Source organism: Octodon degus, unplaced genomic scaffold (assembly GCF_000260255.1).
Source record: "Octodon degus isolate 3935 unplaced genomic scaffold, OctDeg1.0 scaffold00019, whole genome shotgun sequence".
NCBI lineage: Eukaryota > Metazoa > Chordata > Mammalia > Rodentia > Octodontidae > Octodon > Octodon degus.
The window spans coordinates 902624-921438 of record NW_004524595.1 but is presented as its reverse complement, the minus strand read 5'-3'; the positions used below and the strand labels follow the sequence as shown (position 1 = coordinate 921438).

The 18815-nt window shown below is 51.4% G+C and overlaps 1 protein-coding gene across 2 annotated transcripts in view; it reads right to left on the bottom strand.

Annotated features, from left to right (window-relative positions):
• Positions 1–394: 394 nt before the first annotated feature.
• Galnt14 (polypeptide N-acetylgalactosaminyltransferase 14) overlaps positions 395–18815 on the bottom strand; it is a 229335-nt gene continuing 210914 nt past the window's right edge. The window contains exons 11-15 of one of the 2 annotated variants that reach the window (XM_004627378.2): positions 17349–17441; positions 12980–13063; positions 12502–12646; positions 2162–2281; positions 395–965 (exon numbers count right to left, since the gene is read on the bottom strand). In XM_004627378.2, coding sequence (XP_004627435.1) covers positions 807–965; positions 2162–2281; positions 12502–12646; positions 12980–13063; positions 17349–17441 — 601 coding nt within the window. In that variant the 3' untranslated portion in view covers positions 395–806. The remainder of the gene's footprint in view (positions 966–2161; positions 2282–12501; positions 12647–12979; positions 13064–17348; positions 17442–18815) is intronic. The other variant, XM_023711087.1, reaches the window with a different exon arrangement.

Genomic DNA, 18815 nt, shown 5'->3' with positions numbered 1-18815 from the left:
GAAGACATTCATGAAAGAGGATTTCCAGAACTGCTTCAGAGTGGTGAGAATGACAAGGGAGGGAGAGTATTTTGAAGGAGATTAAAGGCAATGTGTCTTTTGTAATAATTTTTAAAATTTAAACATATACTATATATTTTGATCAGCACTTGTATCTTCAGTAAAAACTACCCTTCTGGTCCAGCCCACCAGGGACACAACAGGAAAGGGTGGACCAAGGTGTCTGTGATCACAGAGCTATTTGGTGTCAACCTACGATATGATCACAGTCTCCCATCTGTCGTCCTCTCTTCTGTCCACTCTTGCCACGAAACATCCCCACCTCCGCCATGCTCAGTGGAGAATCAGCTTAGCTCTGATCAGGCACAGGAAGAAACAGTGTGAGAGATACTCAAGAGCAACGTCTCAGGTTAGCTTTATTTGTTTTGAAAACCACCTCCATACGGCATCTCCAATTTCATCCTAGCTGAGTGACAGGCAAGGCTTCCTGCTCTGGCATCTTTTGTAAGAAAGGAACAACAAACCCTTCCTATTAGATCTCTGTCTCCAGGTGCCTGTCGGGGGAAGACTGGACCAGGATGGATCTTCAGAGCACTGCGCACATGTGGAGTCTGTCACTGAGCTCTGTGGGCTTGTGACTTTCTCCTGCCTCCTCCCTGAGAAAGCAGCTCCTGTCCCGGGAGACTCCGCTTCTCCCCTGGCCAGGGCATCTGGGACAATTGCAGGCAGTTTATAGCCTGGTTTCCAGTCTGTTCGGGTCCAGCGACGTGTGGCTCCCCAGCCCATGCCGGATCCACCCAGGGTCCTCAAGAGCTCACTATGTCCCAGTGTTGGCTCATAAGTGAGGACTCACATGGGTTGACAACCACCTCCTTGCCGTCCTCGGTGCTGTCACCAAACATGTCTGTGTCTAGGCAGAGACGAGATGCTATGTGCTCGATGCGCGAACCAGTCTTGCTCCATTGCTGAGGAGATGGAGGAGAGAGTGGATGAGCCGGATCTAGCTGGCTCAGGCCAGGATCCTACCATTATCCAGATTTCTGGCAGCATCAAGAGGTTGACACCACAGGTTGAGAGGTCAGCCAGAGACTTGATTTCCTGGCCTCATGGATAAATGAAATTACAACTAATTGTGCTGCCTGGTCCCATGGTTGGTTTTCTTCTTTTAAAAATGGGATTTAAAAAAAAAATCTTAAAAGCAAAATCAATATGTTTGTGAGAAAAACTCCTTAGGAGGCAATAACTTTCCAAGCAATATGCCAGGAAATGTACAGCAAGTCGGTCACATGAACAGCAAAGAAATGCTCTAAGGCCCATGCATGCATGGTGACAGGAAGTGGGGAGAAAGTGGGGGACGAAGGTGGAGGGTTTGGAGGCAAAGGCTGGAGTGGTGGGGATGGGGGACTCTTCAAAGTGCACCTGTGCAAGGGCCAGGCACAGGAGTGCATCTCCGCTCCCCTGATTGCCCCTTAAATGAAGAAAAGAGGATGGATAGGAACTGGGGAGCCAAAATGGTCCCAGCAATGTGATCTGTGCCTCATGGTGACCCTCTTGGTTAAGTGACCCATGTGGTAGGCAGCACAGGCCCATCCATGGAGGAGCAGAGGGAAGCTTAAGAGGTTCCATACCCTTCCATGGATTGCACAGCCAGCAAGCCAGCAAACGGGCACTTGAGCCCGACTCTTATGCCAGTGTATGCTGGGCAGGAAACATAGGAGCCACGCCTTGCTGCTGCCTGCTGCCAGACACACCTCAGCACACACAGTGCATCTAGAACAGTAGGAATTTGGGGGCAGTACAGCCAGAGCCCAAAGCCTTGAAGGCCAAGGCTCAAATCTTGCTCATTCTTGTGGTCCTGAGAGCACTGTCTGGGATCCCAGGCAGGGTGGAGCAACGAGGGCCAATACTGGGTATGCAGGCCTGCCGAAGTCACCTGAGGGCAGCAGACTTCCCCACACGAGCTCAGCAGTGGGGGTAACGGCACTGCCACCTGCCCTGTGAAGACCAACCTAATCAGCAGCCCCTCTACCAACCAAAGCGACTACCTTGGCCCCAACCTTTCTCCTCCCAATAGTTCTTCACCCATCCTGCCCGTGAGACTTGGTTCTGCCCATGACACATTAGGAGTGGCAGCCACACCCCACACCTGCCTGCTGCTTACCTGTCTCTCGTCCCCATTCTTGCAAAGAACAAGGACCACTGGGGCGCCAGGGAACAAGGTGACAACGGACAGGCACAGCTCCTCCTGGATGATCTGCTGGGTGTAGGTGAAGGCCCACCCCTGGGGAGAGAGACCAAGAGGGTACGTTCAGGACTGAGGAAGCCACCACTCACAGGACACCCCCGTGCCTCTGTGTGATAATCAGGACAGCTGGTAAGAAGCGCCCACTGGTCATGTCAGTGAGGCCACGCTGGAAGATGCTATACAAAGTCCTCACGACAAGAGGCTGCACTCCCGTGGGTGTCTCCACTGAGCACTGGGTTTGAGCCATGCAGATGGATAATTCTGGGCTTTGAGCAAGAGCCTGAACAACATGGCATTGAGTGTCTCTGTCCAGAGACAGCATCCTGAGAGAAGCCTGCTCCCCACACTTGCCATCTGCCTAAGAGAGTGAGCTTGCTGACGTGGCCACCTGGCAGGTCCACCTCCCACCTTCGGCTGTCTTTAGGCTATTCCCCCTTCTTTCGGGGAGTCCAAATCAGTGTCTAGAAAACATGGCAACTATGACAAGAGGTAGAGTAAGGGGCAAAGGGAATGAAGGGGTGTATCTGCCTATATTTGAAATTTTCTACAACAAAATACTCACAAAGTGTATTCCTTGGAAAACATGAAGAAAATGTCTTTTTTGGCCTTGTGAATATCACTGTACACATGCCACTTACTTCTCTCCTAGATAAGCTGAGGGGGAAGATGTCTGTACCCGCAGAGGTGATCCAATGACTTTGATGGGGCTAATTATGGTCAATATTTACAGAGCACTTTTTTATGTGCCAGATACTGTTCTAAGGAAGAGGCTGGGAGGGAAAGAATCCAAGTATTGTAAGGGGTGCACACACTCCAATATGTCAGCACAGTTGACAACAGAGCCCTGAACTTCTGCAGGGAAAGGTGCTGAGGATCAGGTTCACAGGCAAACTGCTGGTGTTGTAAGGAGCGGGGGCCTTCTGTAAGGTCAAGAGCAGACCTTGCACCTTTCATCCAAAGTGCCAGAGATCGTAGAGCCACTGCTTCTGAAATCCAAAGCACTCCCAGGCCCCCAGTCAGGGGCCAGCAAGCCCTGGCAGCCCAGCTGCCAATGTGTGGTCCACGAAGAGGTCTTACCACAGGATGGCATCTGCCCTGCATTTTGTGCTGAGGCAAAGTAGATGCTCCTAGGTTGGCATCTGAGGCAAGCAGCAGAGAAGCCTTGAAGGGCTGTGTCTGTTCTCCGCATCTCTGCTGGCTCGCTGACCCACGGCCTGGGACCAGCTTCTCGGTCTACTTCTCCTTGGCCCAAGAATGAATAATGAGCCCCTCAGAAAAGTCACCCCTGCTCCAGGATGTGGTGTTCATCTGCCCCACATCCTGTGCCTTCCCTGCCTACCTCCTGGCCCTGGGTCCTCTCATGACCTCCCAAACATTGTTAGTGTCTTTCTGGGACCTGGCTGGTTCTTCCCCCTCTCCAACAGGCTCTGGCCCTTCTGCTGTTCTGGCCCACAGCTCAGCTTCCACCCAGGTTGGCTCTACCAGCTGGACAGGGACCACGGCTCCTCCCTGTCCCTCACCTCTTGCTGGGGCCACGAGGTCAGTGGGAACCGCTGTCCCTTAAAGACAGTGCCGGCTGGATGATTCTTTTACTCTTTTCAGATTTCTGGTGCTGGGAGAAGACCTACACTTGCAAACACCTTCTGGGGAGTGGATGAACAAATCTCTGAGTGGATGATTCTTACAACAGGAATGAGCGTTCTCTGCCTCATGCCATCTGCCTCTGTATCTGCCTATATTTGAAATTTTCTATAACAAAATACTCACAAAAATGTATTCCTTGGAAAACATGAAGAAAATGTCTTTTTTGGCCTTGTGAATATCACTGTACACATGCTACTTACTTCTCTCCTAGATGAGCTGAGGGGGAGGACGTCTGTACCCGCAGAGGTGATCCAATGACTTTGATGGGGCTAATTACGGTCAATATTTACGGACCACTTTTTATGCCAGCCACTGTTCTGAGATCTTTACACATTAGTCTTCCTATGAACCCTACTAAGAAGGTGTTAATACTGTTCCCATTTCACAGGGGATGACAGCAAGGCTTGCAGAGGTCATTCAAAGCCAGGTGCTAGGAGTGGTCCCCACACCAGGTCTCTCCCACCGCTCTGCTAGTGCTGATGTTGGCTGAATCACACCAGGCTCTAGAGCTCTTTCAGACAAATTTAGTCATGGGAGACAACATCTGGCCCCGAGAGTCCTCTTCAAGGTTGTAAATATTAAAACCACAGGTCAGTTCCACCTTAACTTGATCCAGCTGGCAAGAGAGATTTTGTAGCCAGTTCCTAATGAAAACCCCTTTGAAAGGCAAAGGTTGCCCCCCACTTCAGAGTGTGGTGGACAGGGCAGAGAGCAGCCGGCCGCTGGCATTTATGGTATTAGGGCAAGAGTGTGAACAGAGGCCCGCACTCCACACACCCCACTCCTGGCCACAGGGACCCTCACAGTGCTGGCCTCCAGCCTGTACCTGCAGAACCAAGTATGGTCATTCTACTCAGAACCCTGCCTTGGGGCCAGGAGTGTGTATCAGTGACACAGTTCACCCAGGCCCTCACAGGTCCTGAAATCAGGCTCGGGCCACTTGGTGGGGAAGTGAAAGGGGGCATCCAGGGCTCCTGAGATATCCGCAATGTGATCTAGAAGAAGGGCCCTGTGTGTGGGCCTAGAGTATTCCAGGTAGTGTGGGGAGGAGAGAAATGGGCCCAAGGGCCAGGCCTGAGGGCAAGTCTGCTGAGGACTGTTTGTACAGACCCACAGGACAACTGAGCTCAAATTTAGATATTCGTCATCCTCGGTAAGGAGGGCTGAGCAGTGTGTGACAAAGGAAAAAAAGTGAGTCTTGTTTCTGTCTTCCATTACTGGCACTATGGCCCATGGGGAAGCATGAATTAGCTGTTTAAAAAATAAGCCCTGTCAGTATCTTATGACCATAGTATAATGGCATTATTTTTTTTTTTTTTATGTTTACAGCATTAATGGACTAAATGCAAAAACTTAAAATACAGAGTTCCTAAAAGCCTGATTTGACACTTCTTTTTAAATAGCCTAGGTGCCCGGAAGTGCTCTCATGGATTGTCCTGGTTTCTGAGACGCCAATCCTCAAATGCCTTTTGAGGAAGAATGTACATGGCCAGGGGGCTTGCCCAGGCTGTGTCTGAAGAAGCTGCCCAAAGACCCCTTAAGGCCGGTGAACAGACAGGGACAGAGGCCCATACCCTCCGGGCCTTCCACCAGTTGGTATCTTGCTGGCATTTCAAGCATTCAATCACCCGGAGGGCCGCTGGCCTCTGGCTACATCTGGGAGAGGAGAGGAGAGCAGAGGGGAAGGGAGGAGACAGAGGGAGGGTCTGGCCTGCTGTGGCTCCATCTGGACACTGGTGAAGGTCTGGCCTGTGCTCGGCCTCCCTCCTCATGCCCAAAGCACACACACGAAGGTCACTGCAGGAGCGTCCTACATGCTGGTGTGGCAGCTTGGCTCCCCATGGGCACAGGCTAGCCAGGGGCCAAGGAAGACAAGGGTCCACTCCTGGCCCTCCAGCCTCTCTAACAGTCCCCTGGAAAAGGGAAAATGGCCACCTGTGCTTAGAAGGTGTCTCCAGAGACAGCCACTGCTATCCCCCAACCAGAGAATGGTGTGGGTGTGGGGGGCACTTCTCTCCTGGAAATAGCCCCTTTGATCACAATTATAAAAGCCAAGATGGGAGGCAAAGGGCCACAGTAGCCAAGCTGGGGCTGGCTGGATGGATGGAGAAGCAGGAGGAAACAGTTTCTTAAGAGGTAATTAAGACAGGCAGGGGTGAGGATGAGACCAGGTAAAGGGCTGGTCTGGGAGCCCCCTCCTCTAATGGGCAGGGAACATCAGCCTAGAGCAGTGGAGAGATATGTTGGCCCCCAAACCACACTCACGGGTCATTGGCAGTGCCAGGAGACATTTTGCATTGCCTTCATGACATATACTGCTGGCATCTAGCAGGTGGGGTTGGGGCTGCTGTGCGTTCCACACGGCAGAGGACAGAGAAGGACCTGGTCCTAACGGCACTTGTGCAGAGCCTGGGAAGCTCCAGTCTAGTCTTCGAGATTAGGTGATGCAGGCAGCAGGCCTGGCGCTAAAGCCTGCCCTGCAATCAAACCCGAACAACCTAGTAGTGTCACTTGCCCCAGTCCTGCGGGGAGGGAGTTCCTGCAAGCTGGATGATGCCAGTGAGCTCTCTGCCCAGAGCCTGGGCCTACCTGAAAGGAAGCGCTCACCCAGTGGTCACAGAAATGTCAGTGCATGCCATTTACTGATGAGTTCCACATTCAAAAATTCCTCTGCATGTGAACATTAAACAACTTAAAAGAAAATCAATGCAAGGAAGCACTGTTGGTTTTGTTGTGCTGCAGCCTCATGGAACCCTGCTGAATGGGATCCTCTCAAGGGCCCAGTCAAGTTCTACGCAGTTCACGTTCATGGTCCATTTAATCCTTACAAGCCCTGGGAGGAAGGTGTGATTCTAGGTAAGGGAAGACCGAGGGTCAAAGGGCTCAGTAGTTACTCTGGGCGATGCCAGGAGCAGCTATAGTTCCGAGTGTGCATGAGAGCCCTCAGTGGTGGGGAGGGAGCCAACTGCATGTGCCTGTCAGCTGGCCCCCCTGCCTGAGCACTCACACTGGGCAGCTCACTGGTCTACAGAGCTTGACTTGGAAGCACTCTTCACAAAGTCCGTTTGGAATGAACAAGGCCAGATGCTACGGAGCCTTTTGCTCAGTCCCTTGCAGCACCCCTGGATCTCTGAAGGGTCGGCCGCATGCTCAGTAGCAGCCGTGACAAGTCTGCAGCGCACTAACTCACTGTGCTGGCTCTCTTTCTTGGGCACACAGACACGGAACACAAGCCCAGCCTGGTGGAGCAGAGGCAAGCCCAGGGGCGCCAGAGGGACCTAGAAGGGTAACACGCAACTCCTTCCACTGGGACCTTCACTGGACTCACATGTGGGGTCTTTCATGTCCAAGCCACCCTGTCCTTTACTCCCATATTGTAAGAATACACATATTTGTGAGATTAATGCCCCATATCCAGTACATTGGGTTTGCCAAGGGGCTGAGTTCTAGGTAACTGCTGGCGTTAGAATCCTGGCTCAATAACCTTGTGAGCTTGAGCAATTATTCAATTCTGTACCTCAGTGACCTCAAATGCAAAATGAAGATGCTGTCAGTCCCTCTGACAGGGGGTAACTATAGAAAATAAATGGGGAAATAGGCTTATGTGCCAGAATCGCATTTTCCATTTAGCAATCACTTGGTTATTGTCTGCTCTGCTGACAGCAGTGGGTAGGGAAAGCCAAGAGGGGGAGAGACAGCTCTGCAGCCCCCCTGCTGAAGCTGCCTAGGAGGCGTGCTTGGGAGGGGCTGCTCCCAAGGCCACATTGAGAAGGTATGGGAAGGAAAGCAGCACAGGGATGGAGGTGGTAAAGTGATAGGTGATTCTGGATACCGCCTTCCTGCCCCCAGAGGTGTCCATGTGCACACAGGTGTCACCCTCATCTGCTCTCAGGTTCCCACTGCCTGCCTGTGTTTTCTGCATGTGGGAAGGAGCCTAGATGGCTGGGACCCAGGTGAAAGGCATACTAAAAATCATTTTCATTTATATCCTGCCTTTTCTTTAAATTGGGGTAAAAACTAAATTTGGGCCCCTGCCTTCTTTTTCTATGTATTTGGTATAGGGTCTCACTGCACAGCTTGGACTTGCAGTGAACCTCCTGTTTTCAGCCTCCCTAGCACAGGGATTGCAGGCGTGCACCACCACACCTGGACTTGGTCCAGCTTAGCATGCCTGGGGGGTGAGGCTGGTACATGCAATGCTGGGGATCAAACCCTGGTTCCTGTGCTTGCCTGAGCAGGCACTCAGTCCTCTGAGCTACCTCGCTCACCCTACTTTCTTTTTCTAGAGAATATTTTTCTAGAGAATCTAGTAAAGTTCAGAAGACTCTTATGAACCTGGAGACTTCTGGGGTCTCAAAGGCTTCAATGCATGATGAATTTATCTTGTGTCTGCCTAGGGCACCAGTCTGCCAACAACTCTGAGACACACTTGAATTCAGCATCTTGGCCCAAGATTGACAAACCAGCAGGAAGAGAGGTGGTACAGGGTGAGGGATGGATGAGCTGGGGCTGGAACTGAGGTGGGAACCATGATCAGCACTGGAGGACAAAAACCTCTTGGTAGCCCTGAGAGGACCCAGTGCAGAGGGCTTGCCCTCCAGCAAGTAAGTAGCAGATGGAAGTAGGACTTGGAGCTCTTGGTTCCCGATCCCCATAGTTCAGGAGCCCAGGATCCCTTGCTCAATGGCCACAAACTAATTTCAGGTCCTGCATGGATGTCACACCTGGGTTTGCCTTCTGAAGGTAGACTGCATCCTCAGTGTATAACCCTCAGCCCAAGTTGACTTTTCAAAGAGCATGACCATCCTTGGACATGCAGCCTGGGGTTCTGGGTACATGGCAGAGTTGGGAGTACAAGGAAAGGGGGAAGCTAACACTATGAGTATCCTTGTGGCTTGAGGTAAAATCCATAGAACACAGGCCTCCTTCCACACTCTTGCCCTGATTCCTAAACACACTAGGGAGGAGGAGGCTGCCCTCAGGCCTGCCCACCCGACTCTGACATGAAGGTGGAGCACTGACTGCTTGTAGGGGTTGCTGTTGTTTAAAACTGGCTACAAAGATGCTCTCACTAGCTGTGACAGTAGACTGTGTCAACTTGAGTAAGAGAATCTCAACTGTACCAGCTCAGCTATTCCACACCCTCAGATGCGGAAGACCCACACTAGGCTGGTATAAAAGGAAAACAAGAACAGATCAGTCTCTGTCTCTTCAGAGGAGCTCTGGTCTTTGCCTTCACATTGGACATCATCTCCTGGCTTCCAGCACAGCCCCTTCAGCTTTCAGCGCAGACCCTTCCGCCTCCCAGTGTACTCCTCAGGCATCCATCATATACCCAGCGGCCTGGTAAGCACGACTAGGGAGATGACTTCAGGGGAAGCAATTATATGGATTCCTTGCAGTCTAAAGTGGGTTTAATATCATCAGAGTATTTGGAAATGGAGCCTAGTCCAGCTGCTGGGCCTTGGGCTCCCAAGAACAGGGGCCGTGTCTAGCCCCACATGCCTCATCTCTCCCCCAGAAGGCAGCCTTGAGGTCAAGATCAAGGCTCTATCTTGCTATTATCATTTAGCATCCTGAATTCACATGGTAGCTACACAAACTGAGCTGTTTTCTTTCTTTCTTTCTTTCTTTTTTTTTTTTTTTAATTTAGTACAGGGTCTGTAGGGTCTCACTACATAGATCAGACTTGTAGTGGGACTTGTAGTGATCCTCACAGGACAGCCTTCCAAGCCCTGGGATTATAGGCGCACACCACCATGCCTAGTCTCAGTGGCTGTCTCAGTGCACCCCGGGGATGGGGCTGGCACAGCATGCCAGGGATTGAACCCCAGTCCCTGTGTCTGCCTAAGCAGGTGCTTTAATCCACTGAGCTATCTGGTCAGCTCTCTGAACTGTTTTCTTAAAGTAGAAAGCAGCATACCCAAAGCTTCTAGAGAATTCTGCTTACCTATAGACCTTACTGCCAAGATCCAGATGGCTTTGCTCACATGGCAAGGAATCTTCTGGAATGTGCTGATTCTTCTCAGGTAAATGAAGGCCTGGTAATCTGTCCAAGGCCTGGCACTGGCCCAACCAGCTCTCAACCCTACAAAGCCTGTGATTCCATCCCTTTCACTTCCCTATGCAGCCAAAGACAGCAAGTTCCAAAAGAGCCCCTGCTTTCCTGAAGAAAGACCAAGCAAACTGCTGTCCTAGGAAAGAGGTAGAAAACACTGTGGATGTTGGGATCCCCACAAGCAGAGTCCACACAGACTCAAGAAGAGGAATGACTGTTACCCACACCATGCTTTACAAAATGCCACTTTAGCTACTCTCAGCTAGGCAGCCACACCTAAGGCAAAATCCTCTTCTGGTCTGACCTGAGTAAACCACTCTCCTCTCCGTCTCCTTTGATAGTCCTTGGCAAAGTCACACCAAGCCATAGTCAGGTTGGGAGATGACTTCAAGTGCCAGGCCCAAGAAGCTGGATTTTTGCAGAGGTCAATAGAAAGCCAATGAAGGCAGTGTTGAGGTTGGGGACAATGGTTTAGGGTGAAATGTAAGAGATGGAAGTGAGGGGTAGAAATAGCAAGCAGGAGGAACTGGAAGCTCTCAACATCACCTAGTATAATGGTTCCTACCAGGGGCAATTGTGTCTCCTAGGGCATTTGGTGATACTGGGAGACATTTTTGATTGCTATGACTTATGTGTGTGGCTGGTGCTGCTGGCATCTCTTGGCAGAGTCCTGGGATACAGCTAAACACAGCCTATAAGAGCATGACAGCCACTTACAACAAGGAACTACTCATCCCCCAAACTCAAGATAGCCACGGCCAAGGAATGTGGTCCTAGGAGGAAGCAGTGAGGTGGGGTTGGAGAATAGCTCTTCTGAGGGAAACTATGACGGGTGTGTGGATCTGGGATTGGTGGGCTCTAGGTAGGGCTGAAGCCGAGGCACCCAGAAGGAGGTGCCCAGGTGGAGAGCAACAGTGTGATGAAGTCTCAGGGTGCCCACCATGTACACAAGACCATTGGTTGACTTGATCCTAGATGAATTTGAGTCACTCAATTGCTCGGTGCTTGGGAGAATCTGGGTAGAAACTCTGCTGTGAACCTGAGATCCCCTGAGCCTGTTGCCGGCACCTCTCTATACCCACTGGGGATAAAACTCAGCCTACTCCATGCAGGAAGAGACCAGCAGTTAGCTTGGGCTTCCCTCCAGTCTCAAGTCCACTCACCCCCGTGTTCCATCCCTTGGGCCCCAATCACCTGGCCGCAGCTGCATTTCCCGGGTGGCCCTCCCTGACCTTCCTGACCACGCTTATTTCTGTGTCTCTCTCAGGATGAAGCTCATTGTCAAGCCCTCTGGGACAGCTTCTCTGATCCATGCAACTTGGAGGCTGCCTCTCTGTGCTCTACAGTGCCCAGGAATTGCACTGTAGTGGCTGCCTGTTACTGTGTTAGCTCTCCCAAAGGGCCCGAAGGTCCATAACAGTCTTTTATCTGGCACCCTCACAGTTAGCTGGAAAGTGCTTGCTAAACAAATGAATGAATGAATTCATGGACAGATGAAGACAACAGATTTGTGAAGCAATACACAGGGGATTTTTGAAGCTAGAACTATAGACAGAACCTTCAAGAAAGTTTATAGAGAAAATAACAGTGACCTGAGATCTGTGGCAAACACCCACCATGAGAGCATGACAGAGAAGAGAGCCAAGAAATCGCATGGGAGGAGCAGGGCTGCATGCAGAGGGGACCCTGGGGGCTCTTGAGAGCCAGGTGGGGTGGGGTGTGATGCGTGTGCTTGGCCAAGCGCTAGAGAGATTGCAACAGGCTGTGACTTTGTCAATGACCTTGAAAAGACCAGGTCAGTCTTCGGAGGGGAAAACACAGTCTCATAAAGATAGGGGGTGCTCTGTTGAGGAAACACGTAGGGTATAAGGAAGTCTTTAGTGACGGGGCCACAATGGTCCCGTGGGCTTGGGGTAAGCAAGAGAGACAGAGGTAGAGCCAGGGGCCTGAGGCAGGAGCTTCGCAGTGGGTAGGCAATCAACAGAGGTGATTAGGGATGAGTCAATACATGAGGGTGCCATGCAGAGACGGGGTGGCTGATGGCTTTTCCGAATCTGATGTAAGTGCCTGCAAGTTAGGGTTGCATCAGCTGGAAGAATCACTGAGCAGGTTTTTTTTTTTTTTTTTGTCTCTAGTAACAGGCTTTGCTGCCTTTGCACAACATATCTGCCTGACCCAGCACAGGTTTCAATAGCAGATAGCGAATGTGACACCAGTGGCAGACTTACTGAGCTCCTCTTCTCCTGTAGTCAGCTTGTTACAGCACAATGCTATGTGTTAAGCTTCCTTTCTCAGGGACTCCTTGTACACATTTGGAAACCCAGCAGAGTAAACATGGTAGCAGAGTGTATATGGGGGGGAGGGGAGGGAAGCAAGAGGGAGAGGGAGCGGGGGAGAGGGAGAGGGAGCGGGAGAACGAGAGCAAGAGTACTTTTCCTGTTCTGCTGCTGCTCTCTGGTTAGAACTAGGAGCCTGGTTAGAACAGGTAACGAAGGATAACCTTGCCACCTCCCTCTGTGGCACATGGTACTGTATCTTCAGCCCATGACTTTACCTGTGACTTTGCTTCTTCTCCTTTGAGCTTGACACAGGGGCTCAGCCTCAGGTTTGGGGTGTCTTGGTTGTTCTGCCTTTGAGACTCGAGACACTTCTGCCTCTGCCGGATGTTGCCCTTCTGGATAGAGGAATCCTGTGGAACACTGGAGCAAAGCCATGAGGAGAGACGAGAGGCTACCTCTCTCAGGATCCAGAAATGCTAGCAGCTGGAGAGGCTGGGGGTATATTTTGAGAGTGGCAGGACCATCCCTCCTTGGCTGTCACAAAGATTGGCACTGCCCAGAAAAGGACAGGATGCCAGCAAGAGTAAGGCAAACTAGGAACTCTCAGGAGCTACAGCTAGCGAGCCGGGGTCAGCAAGTGTATGCTTTCGGGATGCAGCCCAGGCCATCCGTTGCAGCCCTGTGTTTCTTCCCACCCACAAGCAGCTGAGGGCTTTCTCTGGCACAAGCCAAGGCTCCAGCAGGCAGGGGTACCTGAGCTCTGGGTAGACGTTCTCCAGGTACCACTTAAAGCTCTGGCACTGTAGATTCCTCCGCAGATTCAGCCTGCTCTCAATGCTGGGGGTAACAAAGACAAATCAGCCGTGAGAGGCAGAACCACAACGGCAGCCCAGGCTGAGGAGCACAAGGCGCGACTTGTGCCCACGCACTGTGCCTACGTGTCTCCAAAGGAAAGGGGGAAAGGAAGGAAGCAGAGATTTCTGTAGTTCTAGACAGAGCTGCAGAAACTCCTAGCAATATCTCACAATGATATAGCAATGACACTGAGGACTTGTGCCTTTATTGGAAAATAGAATTTGGGGGTGTTTTACTTTTCATTAACAATAAAGCTGTAAGAACATTCAGTGAACTGTTAAATAACTCTGGGTCTACTCACAATCGCTCTGTAGATTCTGCCCATTGAACAGGTTCAGAGAATTCTCTTCCTTGGCTGATGCTGGGGTATCAGGTCATGTATTTAGTTTGCAGATATTGACTGAGCACCTACTATGTGTCAGGCATTGTACCCCCTGTCAGGGCCATGGAGAGTTTTGAGGCAGTAGAACAAGGCAGTGAAATAAACATCAGAGCCCCACGTGGCATTGGATGGATTGAGGGAACTTTGGGGGCCCCCAGAGGTGCACTTCCGCCTGTCTGGTCTATAGTGGTTAAGATAGTAATGCGATGCTAGTGTCTAGAAGGAACAGTGGGTGGCACAGATCAGCGATTGTGAACCCTTAGAGCTTTCAATGATACAGACAGCCCACTATGACATGTGCACTAAAGGTTCACCACCTCTCCTGTAGACAAACCAGAAAGCACATGAGGTGGGGGCCCTACTACACGTGGGAGACTGGGCAAGGCTTGAACGTAGAGGTCTGTGAATGACAGGAGGGAGAAACAAAGCGGGAGGGTTGGGAGCAGGGGCAGTGCGCAAAGGGTCATGGGAGGCCCCACTGAGGCATGTGGGCTTTACCTAAGGGCACTGGGAGAGCCTGATGGGCTCTAAGCAGGGTATGATGTGCTGATGCCTGGATGTTTGTGCCTTGACGGCATCTGCTGGTTTGGGAATGGGCCTGATGGGACAGAGCTGGGAACAGCAAGGACAGAAAGAAGGCAGCTGTGGAACCCAGGTGCCAATCATTCCTCCATTTGGGAAGTAGGGGAGGGACTGGAGAGTGTTAGGATGAATCCTCCACTTCTCTTAATCTGCACTGCCTGGAGTGAGCCAGCTCCGTCTATACCTGGTCTCTTGAGAGGCCAAGGCGACCAGCCCTGCCTCCTGGCCAGCCTCCCCTCCTTCTTCTCTGGGCCTCAGCTCCAAGGCTGCACCAGAAATTACAACAGAGCACAGACCACACTGCCTCAGCAGAATCAGCTCCTCTGGGACAGGACGGGCAGGTTTATAGGGCACTCAGTGCTGGACGCTCAGCAAGGGCCTAGGTGCTCAGTGTGGGAATGACACTGCATTGATGGGGGCGGGGCAGCGTGACACCTGGATGCCTGACTTGGCCAACAGGCCGCACAGAAGACTGTTCATAGAGATGGGGAACAGGTAAGGAAGAGGTGGAGGAGCAAACTTCATGAGTTCAGTTTAGCACGTGTGGTCGCAGCCATCTTGATGGTGTCTGGTTGATACTTGGATAAGGGTCTGGGGCTCAGAGGACAGGTTCTGGCTAGAAACAGACCTGTGAGCAGGGGTCGCACAGAGGTTGCAGTCAGTGCCGGGTGTGATACGTAGTAAGAGGAAGGGGCAGCAGCACTCTGGAGGCTTGGAGCCAAGGAGGCACCAGTGGTGAGTGTGAGGAAGGTTGGGGGCAGCCCAGGAGAAGAGGGAGCGCCGCAGTGCAGGCTCAGCCAGGAGGGAGCAGCCGCAGGAGATGGGGCTCGCTGCAGGACAGACCTCTGCTTCGTGAAACCAGGCTCTGAGCTGGCTGAAAACCAGCGAGCGATGAGCAATGCTGGACTGAGAGGGGTTTTTAGTGTGTTTTCTTCCCACCTCCCAAGACACTGAGTAAGTGTAAACGTGGGTGGAAATGACAGAGCGCAGGACAGATGAGCTCAGGGAGAGCAGAGGCTCCTGGAGACAAGTCCCAGCGGCACACTGGATCGGTGGCCGTGGTGGGGAGGGGACTTTGGCACATTCTGCAGCCTGGGCCCCTCAGACCAAGGCAATCAGCCGTGTGAGGGAGAAGCCCAGGTGCAGGCAGTTTTGAAGCTCCTCTGAAAATTCCACTTATAAACCTGTTTGGGAATGTGGCCCCTAGACCCTGCTCCATGAATTAGGGTCCTCGGATCAGCACTGTATTGCCTGTGGGCTGATTGGAAGCGCAGACCTCCAGAATCAGGTTCTGCATCTTAACGTGATCCTTGGGAGATCAGTACACGCAGTAAAACCTGAGAGGCCCTGCACTAGGATGCAGTGGATGAAGCCAGGCGGAGGGAACAGGGTAGATGTTGATTTATGCGTGAGTGCAGGCATGAATGGAACATTCAGGGCGCAGGTGGAGGGCTGGCCTGCCACTGCAGGAAGTATACCTGTCCCCTGAGACAAAAGAGACCAAGAAGGATGATGCAGATGTGGCGAAGCTAATGGGTTGGTTTGTCTTGAAAATCGATGTCTATTTCATCTGTGAAACAGGTGTCGTTTGCTGACAGGCAAAGGAGGGGGTAGATGTGGGGGTGGGGGAAGCAAAAGGTTTACTAAAGGTGGAGAAGAGGCCTGGCTGAGACTGAGGGCTGGAGAGAGTGGTCAGCAGCAGCCGCTGGTGTTTCCAGCACTGGGCAGCAGCAGCCTACAATCAGGGGAGGAAGACATACAAAGCCAGGAAGGCTTTCGCAGGATTGAGGAAACCCTGAAAGAGGACAGGACAGAAGTTCTGAGGACAGGATCTGCTAAGGTCTTTCAGCCCAATTATTTAAATACAGGCTGACCCCAAATCGCACACATTTTATAAATTTTTATATGAGAATATAGCATGATATTAAAAATGACAATTTTATCAGATTTATTCAATATAAGAACGACTGGTTGAAATGACACCTGCTCCAGTGACGCTCGGGATAGTCAGTACATAAACATCTGCCCGAGTGACATTCAGGGTGATGTGACAAGCAGATGAAGAAAGAGGTTGGGGGTCATGGCCAGGGGACCAGGAGTTCTGCTGAGGATGAGTCAGAGAATTGGAGGACCAGCACAGACTCTACATGAGTTCATAGGTTCACGCCATTTGGGCTGCTCCCGTTATAACCCTTCTGTGCAGTGCTGGGCCTGCACATCTATTAAAACCCATCTGTTCCACAGCCCCCAGGAGACTAGTGAGTGGCGTTAGGGGGACAGAGAGCCATTGGCTGTCCCCCTCCAAAACAAATGATGGCGAATGAAGAAGCCCCAAGGTGCAGAGAGCAAGGTCATGGGGTTTTGCAGTCAGGCAGGCATGGCCTGAGCTTCTGTTCTCTTACAGTGGTGCAAACCACTCAATGTCACTTGCGCAAGCCTTGGTTTCCTTATCTGTCAACCAGGGTTGTAACTAAGGCCTCTTTTTGGATCTGAGGGCAGATTAATGAGGTGCCTTACGTAATTCTATTTAGGCCTTAAACATATTTTGCCTTTTCTCTTCTGCCTCAAAGCTTGGGCAACGCTGGAGGGGACACGTGTGTTCATATTGTTTCTCTAAGGAAGGAGGGGGAGCTTAGGCATAGGAAAATGAGAAATAAAAAGAATTCTGACCTGGAGGGACCAGTCTCACCTCTTTTCTGCAAAGAGCTTGAAATATTGGAGAGCAAGGTCCAGCTTAGCTTCTCTTAAAGAGTCAGCCGCCCAGATGGCAGAGGGTCCCTACAGGACCAGGACAGGGCATAGCAATAAAGAACAGGAAAGAACAGCAGCCATAACTGCAGGCCTAGAGGAGCTTGCAGGCTCCGGGAAATCAGCTGGTCTAGGAGATCAGCGAGGGACCCAAGCCCTTTGTTATGGTTTGTGTCTAGGTGTCCTCCCAAAGCCTCACGCAGTTTAGGGGCAGCATCTGGAGTTTGTGATTGATTACTGTGGGCGTGGATGCTGCACCTGCCCTGGGGCAGGTAATGTGCATTACAATGTATGGTGGGAAGAGAAGCCAGCTGCTTGAGCTGCTACTCCTCCCTTGTGCTCTTGCTTTTTGCTGCTGCCATGAAAGGTTTCCCTCTGCCATGTGCCACTCTGCCTTGGAGCCAGCTGAGTGTGGACTGAAACCTCCAGTAACTGTGAGCTAAATAAACCTTTCCTTCCTTCATTGTGAGTGTCAGGTATTTGTCCCAGCAATGAGAGAGAGTAACTAAGACACCTGTCTTCTCTCTCTGCCTCCTTAAGCTGCATGACACTTACTTTCCAAAAGACCTCTCCAGGGCAAAAGGCCGGGCAGCATAGTAGTATTGCTTGTATTCATCCATCCACACTTCAGCTGTCCTCTTGGTGTTCCTGGGAGACAGGGATGTCAGAAGGGGTGTCTGGGGGGGGAACTTTGACATACCCAGATAAAATACACACAGGCAAGACTGGCAGGCAGGGCCACCATGATGGAGCCATTCACAAGACTGTTCCCTAGTGGGGCGCCCCTGTCTCCAAAAGCATCTTCACCCCAACCAAGACACGGGGTTTTAGAAGGAGCAACAAACCTTTTCCTAAAAGGCACCAATCAGAAACTGAAGTTCTATGTCTCTGAGAAATAGAAAAGATCCAGGAGAAGCAGGCATATTGATTTGCCTCCAATAGCCCAGAAAACAAATGCAAGGCCTGTGCTGACCCTGTGCCTCTGGTCCAGGCCAGCCTGGGTTCTTTGGACTTTTGCTCCATGATTTCCCCTTTTATCACAGAGGCCACACTGAGGCCCAGTGCTCCAGGAGCAAGTTGGCTCCTGTGCAGGCCAAGCAAGGAGCTGCATGCAGGTATGAGGAATCGTTAATGAAGGCATGTCCTTTAATCCTTCAGCCTTTTGCCAGAATTCTAGTGTTCTCATTGGATATTTGCTCTATGTCTTACGGCAAAAGCCACAGAAAAGAGGATGAGAGAGACAGAGAGAGAGAAAGACCCTGATGATGTCATTCATTCAGCAAGTAGGGAATCCAGGAAAACTCCAGAGTACAGAAAAAAAGAGATCAACAATCAGATAGCAGCAGCCTGGGCCATCCCAGCAAGCCCATGAATGTAAACTTAGGGTTTAACTTTTTAGTTTAATATGGACAAGGGCATGCTCCTCTGGATCCTAGTTCTGTTATGGAGCAGAGGCCAGCATCTTTCCATTAGGCACCTGAAGTAGTGGTGATGTGCAGGCAGATCCATTCTGCATAGCATGGTTGACGCCCCTTTCGCTGGCCCAACCATCAGGAAACTGGAAGCTACTTTGTACATCTGGCCGCATTTTCTAACCACTGAAGGGCCCACTGGTGGGATGCAGGATGCCCCCAGGCCAAGGGGCACCCCCACCCCAGCCCCGTCTTCCAGGCTAGCTCCTTGCAGGTGGCCACAAGGCCCCTGCGCAGCTTATGATGCCAGTGTCCCCAGTTTACATTTGCATCTCGAATGGCCAAGAGCAGAGGCAGCTGCACCTTCACTTCCCTGGCACTGCTTGGCCACTGGCTTCCCTCGCTAACCCACCCTTGCACACCATGTCTTTACAGAAAGTGGTGTGAATTCTCCGATTCTCAAATTCATGCTTCCTCGGAGCCAGCTGTGTCAGGATGTGATACACAACTGTTTGTGTGTGTGTGTGAAAAGCAAGAAGGGGGCCAGGGAGATGAAAAGCAAGAAGGAAAAACACAGAGGACCACAGTGCCCCAAATGAAGAGCACCAGC